General features: G+C 41.9%; 1 protein-coding gene across 5 annotated transcripts in view; it reads right to left on the reverse strand.

The window, feature by feature from the left end:
- The window catches only part of LOC126341299 (kelch-like protein 26), a 272,243-nt gene that overhangs the window by 31,870 nt on the left and 225,103 nt on the right, over positions 1–15,270 (reverse strand). For all 5 annotated transcript variants that reach the window (XM_050001763.1, XM_050001765.1, XM_050001764.1 and 2 more), the window contains exon 4: positions 10,910–11,155. In XM_050001763.1, coding sequence (XP_049857720.1) covers positions 10,910–11,155 — 246 coding nt within the window. The remainder of the gene's footprint in view (positions 1–10,909; positions 11,156–15,270) is intronic.

The raw sequence follows: 15,270 nt of genomic DNA on the forward strand, positions 1-15,270 counted from the left end.
AATATCAAACGGCCATTTCAACTAGGGATCTTTGATTGGTCATTTATTGCCAATACCTGAAGAAATTCTAATTTTATTCTGGTATGGACCAAAGTGGTGGTGGCACCTACATTCTTTGTCTGCCCGTTTTGTTGGTAATTACTGCCCATCAGCAGAAACTTAAATCTTTGATGGCACTTTTACATTTACAACAAAATGGCTGTGCTGGATATTAAAAGAAGAAATATGATAAAGCTACAATTCCTAAAAGAAAATTAGATTCTTGACTTATTACTTAAAATAAATTGCTGCTCTGTGATGTCTTATTAAACCACGACTAGAGTTAACTGTGAAATAATCATTTGAGAAGTCTTTCAAGAGAAAGGAAAATATTAAAACACACTATGTAGTTTTGACTGTAGAAAATTTAATGCAGGAAGTGTTGACTACATTATGACCATTTAGTCTAAAAAGAAATACAAATACAATTTTTTTTTTGAAGAAAATTACTTGAGATTCAAAGAGATGTATGGCTGACTGGGCTTGTTGCTTGATCTCTGTGAGCCTGTATTTATTTTTATTTATTTATTTTAGGGCACAAAAAAAAACTAATGTCATAACCTTAGAACACCAACATGTAAAAGAAGTTAAAAGTGACTATATGCTAAGCACAATCTACCCAACCAAAGAGAGCTAAAAACAAGGACGTCCCCTTGGAGAGGGGTCCACAAAATATGCCGTAGAGACAGTGGAGGTCCATAACCTAAGATCAAATGTCCTTTACCTAATTGCTATGATGGATAAAAAGGAACACATGATCAACAGCCCATGTGTTGTTTACCAAAGTGGTCAATAAGTCAGATGGCAAATGCATATTGGAACCTATGCGGTTAAATAAGGGACATTGGGTCATGAAATGGCGAACCGTCAAAGATTTATGGCAATGTTCAAAGTGGTGCAGGATCACCACGTAACAAGTGCCTATGGCTAAAATGACAGTGCCCAATATGCAACCTAGCTAAAATGATGTCCTCTACATCTACATCTACATCCATACTCCACAAGCCACCGGACGGTGTGTGGCGGAGGGTACCCTGAGTACCTCTGTCGGTTCTCCCTTCTATTCCAGTCTCTTAGTGTTCATGGAAAGAAGGACTGTCGGTATGCTTCTGTGTGGGCTCTAATCTATCTGATTTTATCTTCATGGTCTCTTCGCGAGATATACGTAGGAGGGAGCAATATACTGCTTGACTCTTCGGTGAAGGTATGTTCTCGAAACTTTAACAAAAGCCCGTACCGAGCTACTGAGCGTCTCTCCTGCAGACTCTTCCACTGGAGTTTATCTATCATCTCCGTAACGCTTTCGCGATTATTTAATGATCCTGTAACGAAGCGTGCTGTTCTCCATTGGATCTTCTCTGTCTCTTCTATAAACCCTATCTGGTACGGATCCCACACTGCTGAGCAGTCCTCATGACAAGAGGGCCAAAAGGAGATTGGCCAAGACATTTGGAGAGGTTTAATTTCTTGGTGTTTGTTCCCGGAAGACAAGACTAGTGGTGATGCCAAAGTGACACCATCTGCCATCAGACAGCAACACAGAGATCATCTGAAGGAAAGAAGAGCTAGTAGGTCAAGGTCGGAGGACTGCAGCCATGGCAACAGTGTCAGCAACCTCCTGTCCCATCAGACCTATGTGACCAGGAAACCACATTAATATCACGGTAGCTCCCTCAACAGCAAGCAAGTGGAAGCTTTCTTGGACCTGTTGCACTAAGGGATGGACTATGTACAGCACACAAGCTCTCCATGGGCACTAAGAGAATCTGAACACATTGCAGAATTTAAAAACGTTTGCCACTGGTGTGCTGGGTGGCCAGATAGAGGGCAAAGAGTTCTGCTGTAAAAATCAAGCAGTTTTCTGGAAGCCAATACCGAAAATGGTCAGTGCCAATGAAGAAGGCGCGCACAGGAAACCACAGTCAGTCTTAGAGCCATCAGCATACATGATGGTGCTATTGCTGAGATGCGTGCAAAGATCAAGAAACTTACAGTGATGAATCTAATCCAGAATAGTGTCCATGAGAAGCAAATGAAATCCGAGATGAACGTGGTCCACCTCATGAAGCCAAAGCGGTGAAAGGTTCACACCTACCAGGAATGTGACAGGTAACATTAAGTTAAGCTGCTGGAGCAGTAGAAAAAAACAATATCTGAGAGGTAACAAAGTAGGGCATGCTCCGTACTGGTGGTCAAGGGAGTCATCGGAAAAGGGGGCATAGGATAGGTGGATGGGCATGAAAAAGAAATGGCAAGCATATTCACTGATGAGGGCATCATGCTATTATGACAGTGGGAGTTCGGCAGCTTCTACATAGAAACTCTCAAACGGGCACAGTAAAAGGCACCTCTGGCCAAATGTATTCCGCGATGGTGCATTGTGTTACGTCACCGTAACATGGACGAATGTGCAGAGAAATAAACGAAACACCCATAGTCGAACTGCAAAAGGACAGGTATTGGCATAAATGGAGAAGGGTGGTCCCCAGGAAGTACCACTTACAACATGTAGGACACTAAGAGGCAGGATATAGCATGCAGCCAGGTAAGACATGTAAGGACCAAGAAACTTTTCTATCAAGCACGAGCCTCAGGAATTTCATAGTTTCAGCCAACAGAAGAGCAATAGGCCCAAGATATAAATACAGTGGAAGAAACCAATTGCGCCACCAGAAATTCATATGAACAGTTTTGTCAGTGGAAAAGCAACAGCTATTGTCAAAGCTCCACAAGTAAAGATGCCACTCCAGGAGACAAGTCCATGGAGAACTGCAATAGACCGCAAAGCCATTGATAACAAGGGAGTCCATAATAGGGTCAATGGCTGTAGCAGAGACAAGCAGGACGGAACCTTGAGGGACACCCGTTCTTCTGCATAGAGGTATCAGACAAGGCTGAAACACACGTATCTTGCAAATTTGGTCTTGTAAAAATTCCTTAAGGAAATGGGGTAGGCAGCCTTCAAAGCCCAATTACTGGAGTACTGAGGATACCAGTCCTCCAGCAGGTGTCTTAGGCTTCCTCCAAATCAAAAGTCACAGCCTCCACGGAAAAGCATTTGTGACACTGGTTGACAGTTTAAAAACATGGTGAATGACAGAACGATGTTCTTGGAATTCACATTGTACAGTGGTTAGTAACTGACTGATGTTCATCAACACAACTTGTGAAAAAGATGGGGTGGTAGCTAGAAGGGAGGTTATTTGTCCTTACTGGGCTTAGGTGTGGATATGACCATACCTTCATGTAAGCATCTGGGAAATGTGCCCCCTGCGATTCTACGTACAAAGGAGAAAGTGCCTGCCCACAAGAGACACGGTCAGCAAAATCTGAAAGTGAACATAGTCCAGCCCTGGGTAGAACATCGGGATGAGGTGACAGCATGGTCAGGCTCAGTCATTGTGAAGACAGCAGTCTAGCATTCACATTTCTGAGAGGAGAAGGAAATCACTTGAGCCTCGTCAAATTGTTTCTGAGGGAGGAAGGCAGTGTGATAGCGGTGGAGCTTGAAATCTCTGCAAAATAGTGGTCCAAGATGTTGGAGATAGCAATAGGATTCACAATGACATCTGCTATGGTCAGGCCTGAAACTGGGGAATGAACTTCATTCCCAGAGAGCTGACAGATGTTGCCCCACAATGGAAGAGGGAGTGAAACTATTAAAGGAACTAGAAAAGGGAATCCAGTAAGCTGTTTCGCTATTCCGTAGAACCCAACGGTACTGCGCAAGCAGTTCTTTACAACAAATACAGTTTACCATTGTAGGATAATGGTTAAAACGTAGAGAGCACATTTCCGTGTGAGAATTGTGTCACGGCACACCTCAGTACACCAGGGGAACAGGGCATAGTGTGGTAAAGAAGTAGACTGAGGTAAGGAACATTGTGAGGTGCAAAGGATAATGTTCAAAAGGTACTCTACCTGGTCATCACAACTGGAGAACTGATTGATGTTCATCAAAGGTCATCAGGGAAGCGTAAAGCCTCCAGTCATCCTTAGAAAGCTGCCAATTGGGTTGACACCCAGGTGGGATAAGAGTCGGCAAACGGATAGTGCACAGGAAATGATCACTTGAGTATGTATGAAGAGAGAAGGGATTACTAGAATTACAGGCGAGCTTGGCAGTGTAGAATGAGTGGTCCAAGTGGTAATAGATGTGCGTGTGGAGTGTGAAAGGAACATGAGTGATCCAGTGTTTAAGACAGATGAGGTTGAGTTGAGCGAGATGGTCGGCCACGAGGGAACCTCTCCGACAAGTTCTTTAAGCGCCCCAAAGCAGATGGTGAGCATTAGAAGTTACAGAGCAGCAAAAGGAGATAAGGGAGCTGACCAACAAGTTGGATTAAGTCTGCCTGGTGACAGCAAATGAGGAAGGGATGTAGACATGAAAAGGTGAAACGAGGAAGGAAAATGTGGACTGCAACAGCTTGCAGCTCAGGGTTTAGCTCTTGATGTATCCCAAATGAGCAGTATGACTCCCCTTGAGATGGAATGCAATCCTCAAGGTAAAGGTCAAAGCGAACAGGAAGGCAATGAGAGAAGTCAAAGTTTAGTTTTGTTTTGTTTCAGGGCAGAAAGACAACTAGGGTTATACACGTCCATGCCAGAGCTATAGAACACAAAGACAGAAGAGTTAAAAATGACCACATGTCAATCCCAATCGACATAAGAGAAGAAAGCTAAAAACAGGCATGTGGAGAAAGGTCTATAAAATACACCATAGAGAAATGGATGTCAAGAACTAAAAATTAAATGTCCTTCACCATATTGCTACAATGGATAAAAAGTAAAACACAGTCGACAGCCAGCGCGCCATTTGCTAAAACAGCCAATAACTCAAATGACACACACATGGGAATATAAGCAATTTAAAAAAAGGGGATTCTGTCAGGAAATGGTGGACAGTTAAAAGTAGGGTGCAATGTGCATTAAGCAGCAGGGGAGCACCTCTGAACAAATGGCAATGGCTAAAGAGACAGTGCCCAATACGCAACCTTGTTAAAATGATCTCCTTGTGGCTAGAGGGTTGAAAGATCATCCAAGCCGCTGTGAGAGGCTTAATAGCCCGGAGCTCATTCCCATGAAAGGAGGACCAGTGGTGATGCCAAAGCGACACCACCTGCTGACACAGGACAACACAGATTTCATCTGAGCCAGCTGAAGTATGACAAGAATGAGCCAGCTGAAGTACGACGACTGCAGCCTTGGCAGCAGCATCAGCAGACTCATTTCCTGTCAGACTAACATGACCACGAACCCACATAAACATCACAATGGCTCCACCAAGAATGAGCAAGTGACTGCTTTCCTGGACCCATTGCACTAAGGCATGGGCATTGTGCAGCATGCATAGGCTTTGAAGAGCAGAGAGAGTCTGTGCAGATGACACAATTGAAAAGCCTGTGTTTCTGGATGTACAGGGTGCCCTGATACAGGGCAAAGAGCACAGCTGTAAATACTGAGCACTGTTTCGGGAGCCGATACCGAAAAATGTCAGTGCCAACAACGAAGGCACACCTGACACTACGGTAAGTCCGAGAGTCATCAGTATACACAAAGGTACCATGGTGAAATTCCTTGCAAAGACCATCAAACTGAAGGTAATAGAGTGAGGCTGGAGTAGTGTCCTTAGGAAGTGAATGAAGGACAAGGTGAACACATGCCGCCACATGAAGCCAGGGTAGTGAGGGGGTCACACCCACCAGGAAAGTTGCAGATAGCATGAAATTAAGCTGCCGGAGCAGGAGCCAAAAGCGAATTCCAGGACGTAGAGAAGAGGGACATGCCCCATACTGGTGATCAAAGGAGTCATTTAAGAAGGCACGCATGGCAGACATACCTGCTGAGGAGAAAGTCACGCCAGTAGGACAGTGGTAGTTCAACAGATTCAGCATACAGACTCTCAATCAGACTAGAGTAAAAGGTGCCAGTGGCCAAACGGACACGACAATGGTGGATAGTGTTAAGACACCATAAGAGGAATGGATGTGCAGACGCATAAACAAAGCAGCCATAGTCACGTTTCGAATGGGCAAAGGACCAGTACAAACTGAGGAGGGTGGTTCGATCTACACGACGGGAAGTAACACTGAGGTCAAGTAGGTTGCTGAGAGACAACATACAGCGGGCTGCCAGTTATTACACGCGGGAGGACCAAGAAAGTTTCTATTGAGCATGAGCTGCAGGAATTTCGTTGTTTCAACAAACGAAAGAGCAACAGGGCCATGGCCAAGATATAAGCACTGTGGAAGAAACCAATTGCACCGCCAGAAATTCATACAAATGGTTTTGACAGTGGAGAAATGAACACCACTGTCGATGCTCCAGGAGTAAAGAAGATCAAGACATTGCAGAAGACACTGCTCAATGAGACAACTCCATGGAGAACTGCAATAGATTGCAAAATCATTAATGAAAAGGGAGCCAGAGATGCCCAGCAGGAGAAGAGTCGTTATCTGGTTAGTGGTGATAGCAAAGTGGATGCTACTCAGATGGAATCCTGAGCTAAAGGTATCCGACAAGGCAGAACCCACACGTACCTCAGTCTTTTAAAAACGCCTGAAGGGAACTGGGCAGGTGGCCACAGAAGCCCCACATGTACAGCACATTGGTGGATACCAGTCATCCAGCAGGTGTTGTAGGCTCTCTCCAACTCAAAGAACATGGCTACAGCCTAATATTTCTGCAGAAAACCATTCATGACATGGGTGGACAAAGTGACTAGATGGTCAACTGCAGAAAACTGTGCTCTAAACCCACACTATGCAGTGGTTTGTAAATTGCGAGACTCGAGCTGCCATACTAGCTGAGCAGAATCATATGTTCCATCTCCTTGCAAGCACAGCTAGTGACAGAAATGGGACAGTAGCTAGAAAGAAGTTGTCTGTCCTTACCAGGCTTAGGTACGGGTATGACAGTGGCTTCACGCCAGTGTCTGGGAAACATGCCCTTCATCTGGATGTGGTTGTATGTATTAAGAAGTGCCTGTGTGCAAGAGAAAAGTGATGGAACATCTGAATGTGAACATTGACTGGCCCTGGGGTGGAGGATAGGGATGAAATGAGAGCGTTATCTACCTCTCTCTTAGTAAAGGCGGCATAGTAGCACTCATGATTCTGAGAAGAGAAGGGTACTGATGAGCCGCCTCTGCCCGTTTCCGCAAAATGGTGGCCCAAGGGGTTGGAGACAGTAATCGGTTCCACAAGGCCATCATCTGCTACTGTAAGTGAGGAAATCTGTGAATGGATCTTGGTCCTAGAGTGTCATCGGAGGTTGGTTCACCCAAGAGGGAGTGGAACTGTTAAAAGAACTAGTAAATGAAATCCATCTAGCACACAACAGTTTGTAACAAATGCAATTCACCATCATGATGGTTAAAAACATGGAGAGCACGTCTCTGTGCGCAAATTTTGTCATGGCATGCCTGAGTCCACCAAGAGACTGGGACATGGCATGGTAAAGAGGAAGTGTGAGGAATGGAAAGTTCTGTGGCATTTGTAAGGTATTCCACCTGGTCGTCACAACTGAGGAAAAGGTGTTTGTTGAAGGTCACCAGGGAGGAGCAAAGCCTCCAGTCGACTTCAGTAAGCTGCCATTTGGATGTGGACATAGGTGGGGTAGGAGTCAGCAAACAGATAGCACACAGGAAATGGTAACTAAAGTATGTGTTAGGGAGAACAGACCACTCGAGATGATGAGCAAGTTGGGCACTGCAGAAGGATAAGTCCAGATGTAAGTTTGTGTGCATGGAGTCTAAAAGTCTGTGTCAAGGCAGAAAAGTTTAAGTTGTTGATGGAGGCCAGCCAAGGAGGTATCTCTCTGACTGGTTTTGGGAGAACCCCAAAGGGGATGGTGTGCATTAAAGTCGCCAAGCAGCAAAAAGGGGTGCCCAATAAGCTGTAGAAAATCTGCCCTGGTGACACTAAAAGATGGAGGAATGTAAACTGTACAAAGGGAAAAAGTCAAGTGAAAAAGGAAAAGGCAAATTGCAACAGCTTGAAGGCAAGCAATTAGGGAGATGGTTTCACTAAGAATATTACCCCTTATGAGCAGCACAATTTCCACATGGGGGGGGAGGAGGAGGAGGAGGAGGAGGAGGTCAAAACAGACTGAGAAGAAATGTGAAAGGTCACAGCAGTCATGAGAAAGCAATTTTGTTTCCTGAAGGCAGAGAACAAGTTGATGCTATGATAAGAGCAGCTGTAAATCCTCCTTGTTGGAGTGAAGAACACGAATATTCCATTGGAGGAGAGTCACGGCGAAGAAAAGTGGAGGGATGTCACCTTGGTGGCTGCTGAATGCCACACTTTGGAAACTTGCTGCTTCAGGGGACAGAGGAATGACAATCCTTCTCCATGAGGTCTACAGGAGTGTCAGCATTTTTCTGCTGTCAGCCTGCGGAGTCGAGCGCAGTAAAGTGGCTGGTAATGTGCACCAGCAACACGGAGGTCGGCCGAGCGAGGGTACGAGACGGCGACACCATCAAAGAGATCTTCGAGTTCCCACAACCATGAATTTGAGGTCGCATGTCTGCATGGTCATGTACTTCGTGGAGTAAGAGATATCAATAACTGTACTGTAGGTACTAGATGGTAGACTGCAGGGTTTCCAACTAGCCAAAAACTTGTGAGCAACTTGATAAGGTGCTTTTTCCTTCACCCAAATCTCCTGGGCAGCCAACTCATCAAGATACATGAGACAATAGCAGGAGGCGGTGGTATGGTAGCATGGTCGCCAGTCCAGTTGATACAGCAGGGAGAAGAAGGCGGACAATTGTGCTCATGAGCATCCCTGCCACAGGTTACACATGAGAATGTGTGTGGGCACTAAGGAGGCCTCTACTGATGGACGGCAACGACACCCTGATCAAAGGGGAACGTTTGGATTTCTGCTTCTGTCAGACCATCGAGCAAACTAGTGTAAAAAACACTACAGGAAAAATGCAGAGTTGTATGGGCCTCAACAGACAAACAGGATAGCCAGCCATGGAGGAGTGAAGCTGCAAGTAGTAGTTGTGCTTGAGAATCAGAGGTAGTCTTGCAAGCAAAGTACCATTGTGTAAATGAGCATGATTACACAGGGCCAGCAACTGCACCAACACCTTTCTGAATAATAAATGGAATAACTGTAATAAAAAAAAAACTGACCTCCTCCATTACATGACACTACGAAACGCTAGATATGGCCTTGCTGTGGTGGATGGGCTTACGTAATGAATAATATCACACCTGTACAGCCACCCGCACTGAGCAATACGGTTTGTCAAATGTACACCTTAGGCATTGTTGTACTATCCATTTGTCATTTGTAGTCGACCCCTATTAAATTCTGATGCTTACAGCACCATATATTGCTATATTTTGTAACTATTTATTTTTCTTCTGCCATATGTTTTCTCCCTTCTCTGATGACATTCTGTTGCAATTTGACGTCATTCTGTCCAGTGGTGTTATTTCTACAGCTATTTGAAATTTTAATTATAATCATCCTGTAGATTGCACTGTGTGCTAAGTTTTGAAAACATTTAAGTCACTTACAACAGCTAAAGAAACTCCATTAGTCTTGTGAGAGTAATGTTAGGCAGATAATTTCTGCTGATAGAATTTAAATAAAAAGATAGCTAACTGTGGTTAATTCTGAATGCTATTACTATTAAAACTTCACAAATACGTACAAGTGACCCATTAATAACTAAGGAATCTTCGTGACAATATGATGTCAGATGTGTTAACGCTAAAATTGCTATAAAAATAGAGGGAAACATTCCACGAGGGAAAAATATATCTAAAAACAAAGATTATTTAACTTACCAAATGAAAGCACTGGCATGTTGATAGAGTCACAAACAAACACAAACATACACACAAAATTCAAGCTTTTGCAACCAACGGTTGCTTCATCGGGAAAGAGGGAAGGGGAGGGAAAGACGAAAGGATGTGGGTTTTAAGGGAGAGAGTAAGGAGTCATTCCAATCTCGGGAGCGGAAAGACTTACCTTAGAGGGCAAAAAGGACAGGTATACATTCGCGCGGTTGCGAAAGCTTGAATTTTGTGTGTCTATCAACATTCCAGTGCTTTCGTTTGGTAAGTTACTCTCACATTAAACTTTCTATGCTGCAAGAATCTATCGTACTTGTTTATAAAATGGCACACTGCAACCCCTTCTGTTAGAAGGCAAGAAACTTTTATTCCTCCCAAGTACTGTTATTTAACAAAGCAATCATCTTATAAAGTCCTTTTAGTACAGTAGCTGAAGAAGAAGAAGAAGAAGAAGAAGAAGAAGAAGAAGAAGAAGAAGAAGAAGAAGAAGAAAGAAAGAAAGAAAGAAAAAAGACAAAAGACATCACCTGTTACAGCATTAAAACTACACTATACTCACAGTATTGGGGTTAGAAACACACAAAGGCCATTACAGATGGAACACTAGCTCATACAGACAAAGACAGGCAAAAGACAGGATGAGGCCTTGCTGTGAAGACTCATTCTTCTTGAATGCCAGTCCACTGTATTAATGTATTTGCACCATGCTTGAATTCTACTCACAAAAGCAAGTGAATCAAGCACTTTTTGGTCATTTCATCCCAAAACACAGTAAAAAGAAGAAAGCATCATTTACCGCAAGAAGTCAAAATCATAGTATCACATGATGCGAACAGTACAATATTGTCACTTATTTGCTAACTCTTTTGTACAGAATAAGCATATGGCATCATTGTTTTATAGTTACCAGCTCCCAAGAATATGCAAAATATTTACATTTTCATTAAACTAGCATTGAACAGTTAATTTCACCAGCATGTAGCCTAAATTTTTAATTAATTAGTTGTGATTACAACAAAAAGATGAGAATGTTACTGTGGCACAGGACATACCTGAAGATAACTAGAACATGCCTCAACTACTGCCACAACCTGAACATGACTTGCTGCCGACAGCACGTCCTGAATGTTTGCCAGGTTGAGGGCCAGACGTGATGTGTAAGCATAGTCCAGTAATAGGCGCATTCCTGCTGCAGTCACACCGTTCAGACAGATTTCACTCTGGCGGGACTCTCTCATTGCATCCGTAAACATGGCACGAAAGTAGTCACTACATGATGCAAGTACCACTCTGTGTGCCTAGAAGTGAAGTAATATTCATATAGTACACCATAAAATATGACTTTCAGCACTGTGGAAACTTACACGGCAAATGATATCGCAGTATTGACACACTGGGGGAAAAAAAAAAAGAGAAGAGCATGTAAGGTATTTTCTCTTAATTGTAAACTAACACCTGACTAAGTAGGAAACGTAAAAAAGTCTGATATCTATTTACACAAAAAAGCAAGAACTGGTTGATGCACATTGTATATTTAAGCAGAAATGTCTGTCTAGATATTTTAATTGAGCAAACAATAGACGTGATTAAAATTGCAAGTTTCTTGTTTATAATGAGCCAACACCAATACAAACTTACCAAAATGCAAAATGTTTCAGGACCTCGCCAACAAACTTAGAATGAGTGGTTACATACAGAAGATTTTTCTAGTTAGGAATTTATCCTTTGCAACCAATCATTTATTTATAATTGGCGTCGTGTGCACTGAACTCACTGTTAGTTTTTCTGTTTCTAAACCTTCAGAGTGCATTACTCATTATTACAGTTTACATGTGGGTTGTGTATCCAGTACAGATTATGAATGATCTGAGCTTGCTTACACGATTGTGTGTGTTACAGCGAAGTAAGGGACAATTTAAGATACGACATACGACTGTGATTCAAATATAGACAGGACTATTTTTCCCCTTCACGCCTTTTTGTAAATTGAAAGTGGTGTGATCTCTGCTCTTTGTCGCTTTTGTTTCCACTAATTCTTCTGCACAGCTAGAACATTGTGGCACCTTTTACTTAGTCAGAATTGCAATGTCAAAGCAAGCGGTACTGTCACTTCTTATGTTACACATCAATCACGTTTCTCACAAAAGGGGGCATAAAACCATCTGAAAGAGATTTCCGCAGAATGATATAGAGCTGAGAATGCAGCTCACTAATGCTACCTGAGGATGAACATGACTGAGGAGAATATTCACATTATTAGTCAGCTTGCTGAAGACAGTCACTGGAAAAAAGTTGCTGAAATTGCCACTAAGGTCAGCGTAAGCTACAGTACTGTTCAGGCAAGAGAGAGAGAGAGAGAGAGAGAGAGAGAGAGAGAGAGAGAGAGAGAGAGAGAGAGTGTAGCTTTTTAGAAGAAAGTGTCATGTAGTAACACTCAATTTTTTAGAATTCAATGGGAGGAAAGTGCAGAAATGCGCTCTCCTCATGTTTGTGCTGTGCAACATGCTAGAAGTACTGGTTATGTAACAGTTTGTATTGTTATTAAATGAGTACAAAGTAAGATTGGGTTTAATGTCCCATCAACATCAAATTCATTTGAAACAAAGTACAAACTTGGATTCTTGCATGGAAGAAAATCAGCAGTGCACTGTCACAGAAATCATCCCAGATTTGCCTGGAGCGATTTAGGGAAACCATGGAAAACCTGAATCTGCATGATCAGATGAGTCCAGCATTAAAACGAGTACAATCTACAAGTGACGCGCCTTCAGAATGCACAGGCACTGGGAGACTATTTCGTACCTCAAACGGAATTTGTGGAATGGTTTACCTTCCACACACGTCATTCACATATGATGCAGGCCTTGCAAGACCCAGTTCTGCAGGCAGCCAGAATACACCTGTCTGGAACTATATTAACACACATTTGAATCCCGGTAATCTCATCAGGAAAGGTATTCTGCTAACATTTAGATTGTGTGGTTGGTAATCATAGTTTATTGTCTTAGTTCCAACCAGCACATTGAACTGGAGCATCTTAGTTTCAATGTAATACATCTACAGAATGACTGACACAGTACTACATATTATGTGTAGCAACCTCTGGTTCCCAAGTGATGCAGCTTGTAAAGCATTGAGAAATAGTCTACATGTAAACTGAAGTATTCAATGCCAAACCCAAATTCTACCATTTGATACAGTTTTTGTTTAGTCACTTGAGACACATGTTAACAGCTGAATTATGCAATATACTTGGGTTAATAAAAGATAAACTTTATTTGAAATTGTTAATCCCGTGAGCAACACTGTGGTTGTGATTTTGCACAATACATTAACACAGCAACAAAGATCATCATCATACTATTTCATTTACAACAAGCACACTCAACAAAAGTACAGAATTGTAACATACATGCAATTAGTAATGGGTTTTCTTGTAAAGACATTATTTGAATATGCTAAACAATGAGATAGCAAAAACTGAATTTAAACATTTTAAGTGGAAATTTATTACACAATCTCAGTTTTCACTTTACTCAAAACAACATAGCTAACTTGACGCGAAACTTTTCATTTAAAGTAAAATAATTACACATAATGTAAAGAAACTGTTCATTTTGCAAATGTTCGATTATGAACAAGAACTTAATTTCAAAAAAAATAGGAACTATATTTTTTGATTGTAGTATGAATATATCCATAGTCATTGTAACTGATTTTTGTTTACAAAATTATTAGTAACTCAACCTTGTCCTCCTCATATGTTCATATGGAAAAATGTAGTCTACATGAAGATGCACCAACTTGGCTGTCATTTGTTGTTTAACTTTGAGACATGTAAAATGTGATTCAGTTGTCAGCACCTTGTAAACTTCTGCAAGTATTAATTTCAGTAATATATGTTTTACAAACATGTGAATCTGTGTTCTCATTAGGTGCAATGCTGTAAATATACATGAAGTTTTGTTGTCTACAATGCTTAGTGCTATTGTTTTGGAAGATTAAAATGGAGCAAATGGATTTCTACCTCATGAATTAAAGACCCAGCCCACATAGATGCTTGTCACTGTTATTCAGTCTCAGAACGTGTGTGTAGCTCATAAAACAAGTTAAAAGTAATGCATTGGTTAGGAAATATAATCCTCTGTATGTAATCTATTATTCCTCAAACTCTGTTGATGCAAGCCTACACACCCTGTATATAATCCAGGTGAACCAGCACAGAATTTTCTAACAAATTGTAATTTACAGGTATTGTAGCAACATATACAAACGTTGGGTTAAAGTGCTGCCAGCTATGGAAAACCAGGCAACAGTTCGCTTGCAAGTACCATCTGCTGATTCACCACTCATCGAATATTTTAGAACTTTATTGTTTTAGTTAATTTACGCATTCCAAATACCTCAAATTTTTAGTTTTACAGCTGCTAAATCACATTTGACGGCCATTTCCTGCATGTAATCCACAATTTATATAGCGATTGGTCCCTCAAAGTACGAGGTTTATCAGACCGACCCCTTTTGTTACATGTTAAATTAATTCATTTGTTCATCCAAAAATATTTCAAGATTGCACACTTCAACAGTAATATCAAGTTGTTGTTGTTGTTGTTGTTGTTGTTGTACGTGATCCACTCATATTAACGTGACCACTGCCTATGTTTCACGTCAACATACAATAGCCTTTCACAGATGGCAACTCGAACTGTGGAGGGTTTATAAAGTATGATGGGGGACGTGGAAAACAGTGGATTCATTATTGTAGTGAAGAATTAGAACGATTTATCTGATGTCCAAAACGGCATGATGATTGGTTTTCAGGCCAAGAGTGGAAACATTGCCAAAAATGGTTATTTTTGTCAACTGTTTGACGAAGAGCACAGGGTACACAGGATGGTCAGGGAATTGGCAAATGGCGATTGCACAAGAAGCAAGGAGTTGGCTCTGTCTGATGCATAGAAGGGAATCCCTGCTTCCATGAGAAGACTATCAACAGGACTAGAGTGAAAGGCACCAATAACCAGATGCGCCGTACTTAGCAGGGAATGGATACCCAAATCAAGCAAATGACCTCTCGTTACAATGTTTGGAGCATCAATCGGCTCGCCTGCAACACTTTTTTTTTTTGAGTGACCACAACTGTTCGAACCACGACAACACACCCATATTGAAAGTTCTATCCTGTCACACAGGATGCTTGTTGATGGTAGAAAAATACAGTAAATTTCCTTTTGCTGCCCCCATGACATTCATCACTACTTGAAGTTTGGTTTTGCCTTTATCTTCTGGTTTTAGTCTTGAAAAGTCATGAGCTCATTGTCTTAACAACAGACCACAGTTCACATCAGCCGATTTTGAACAGTTTTGTGCTGCCAACAGCATCTACCATGGGACTATGGCATCTTTTCATGCT

The sequence above is a fragment of the Schistocerca gregaria genome, chromosome 1 (assembly GCF_023897955.1).
Source record: "Schistocerca gregaria isolate iqSchGreg1 chromosome 1, iqSchGreg1.2, whole genome shotgun sequence".
In the NCBI taxonomy this organism is placed as follows: domain Eukaryota; kingdom Metazoa; phylum Arthropoda; class Insecta; order Orthoptera; family Acrididae; genus Schistocerca; species Schistocerca gregaria.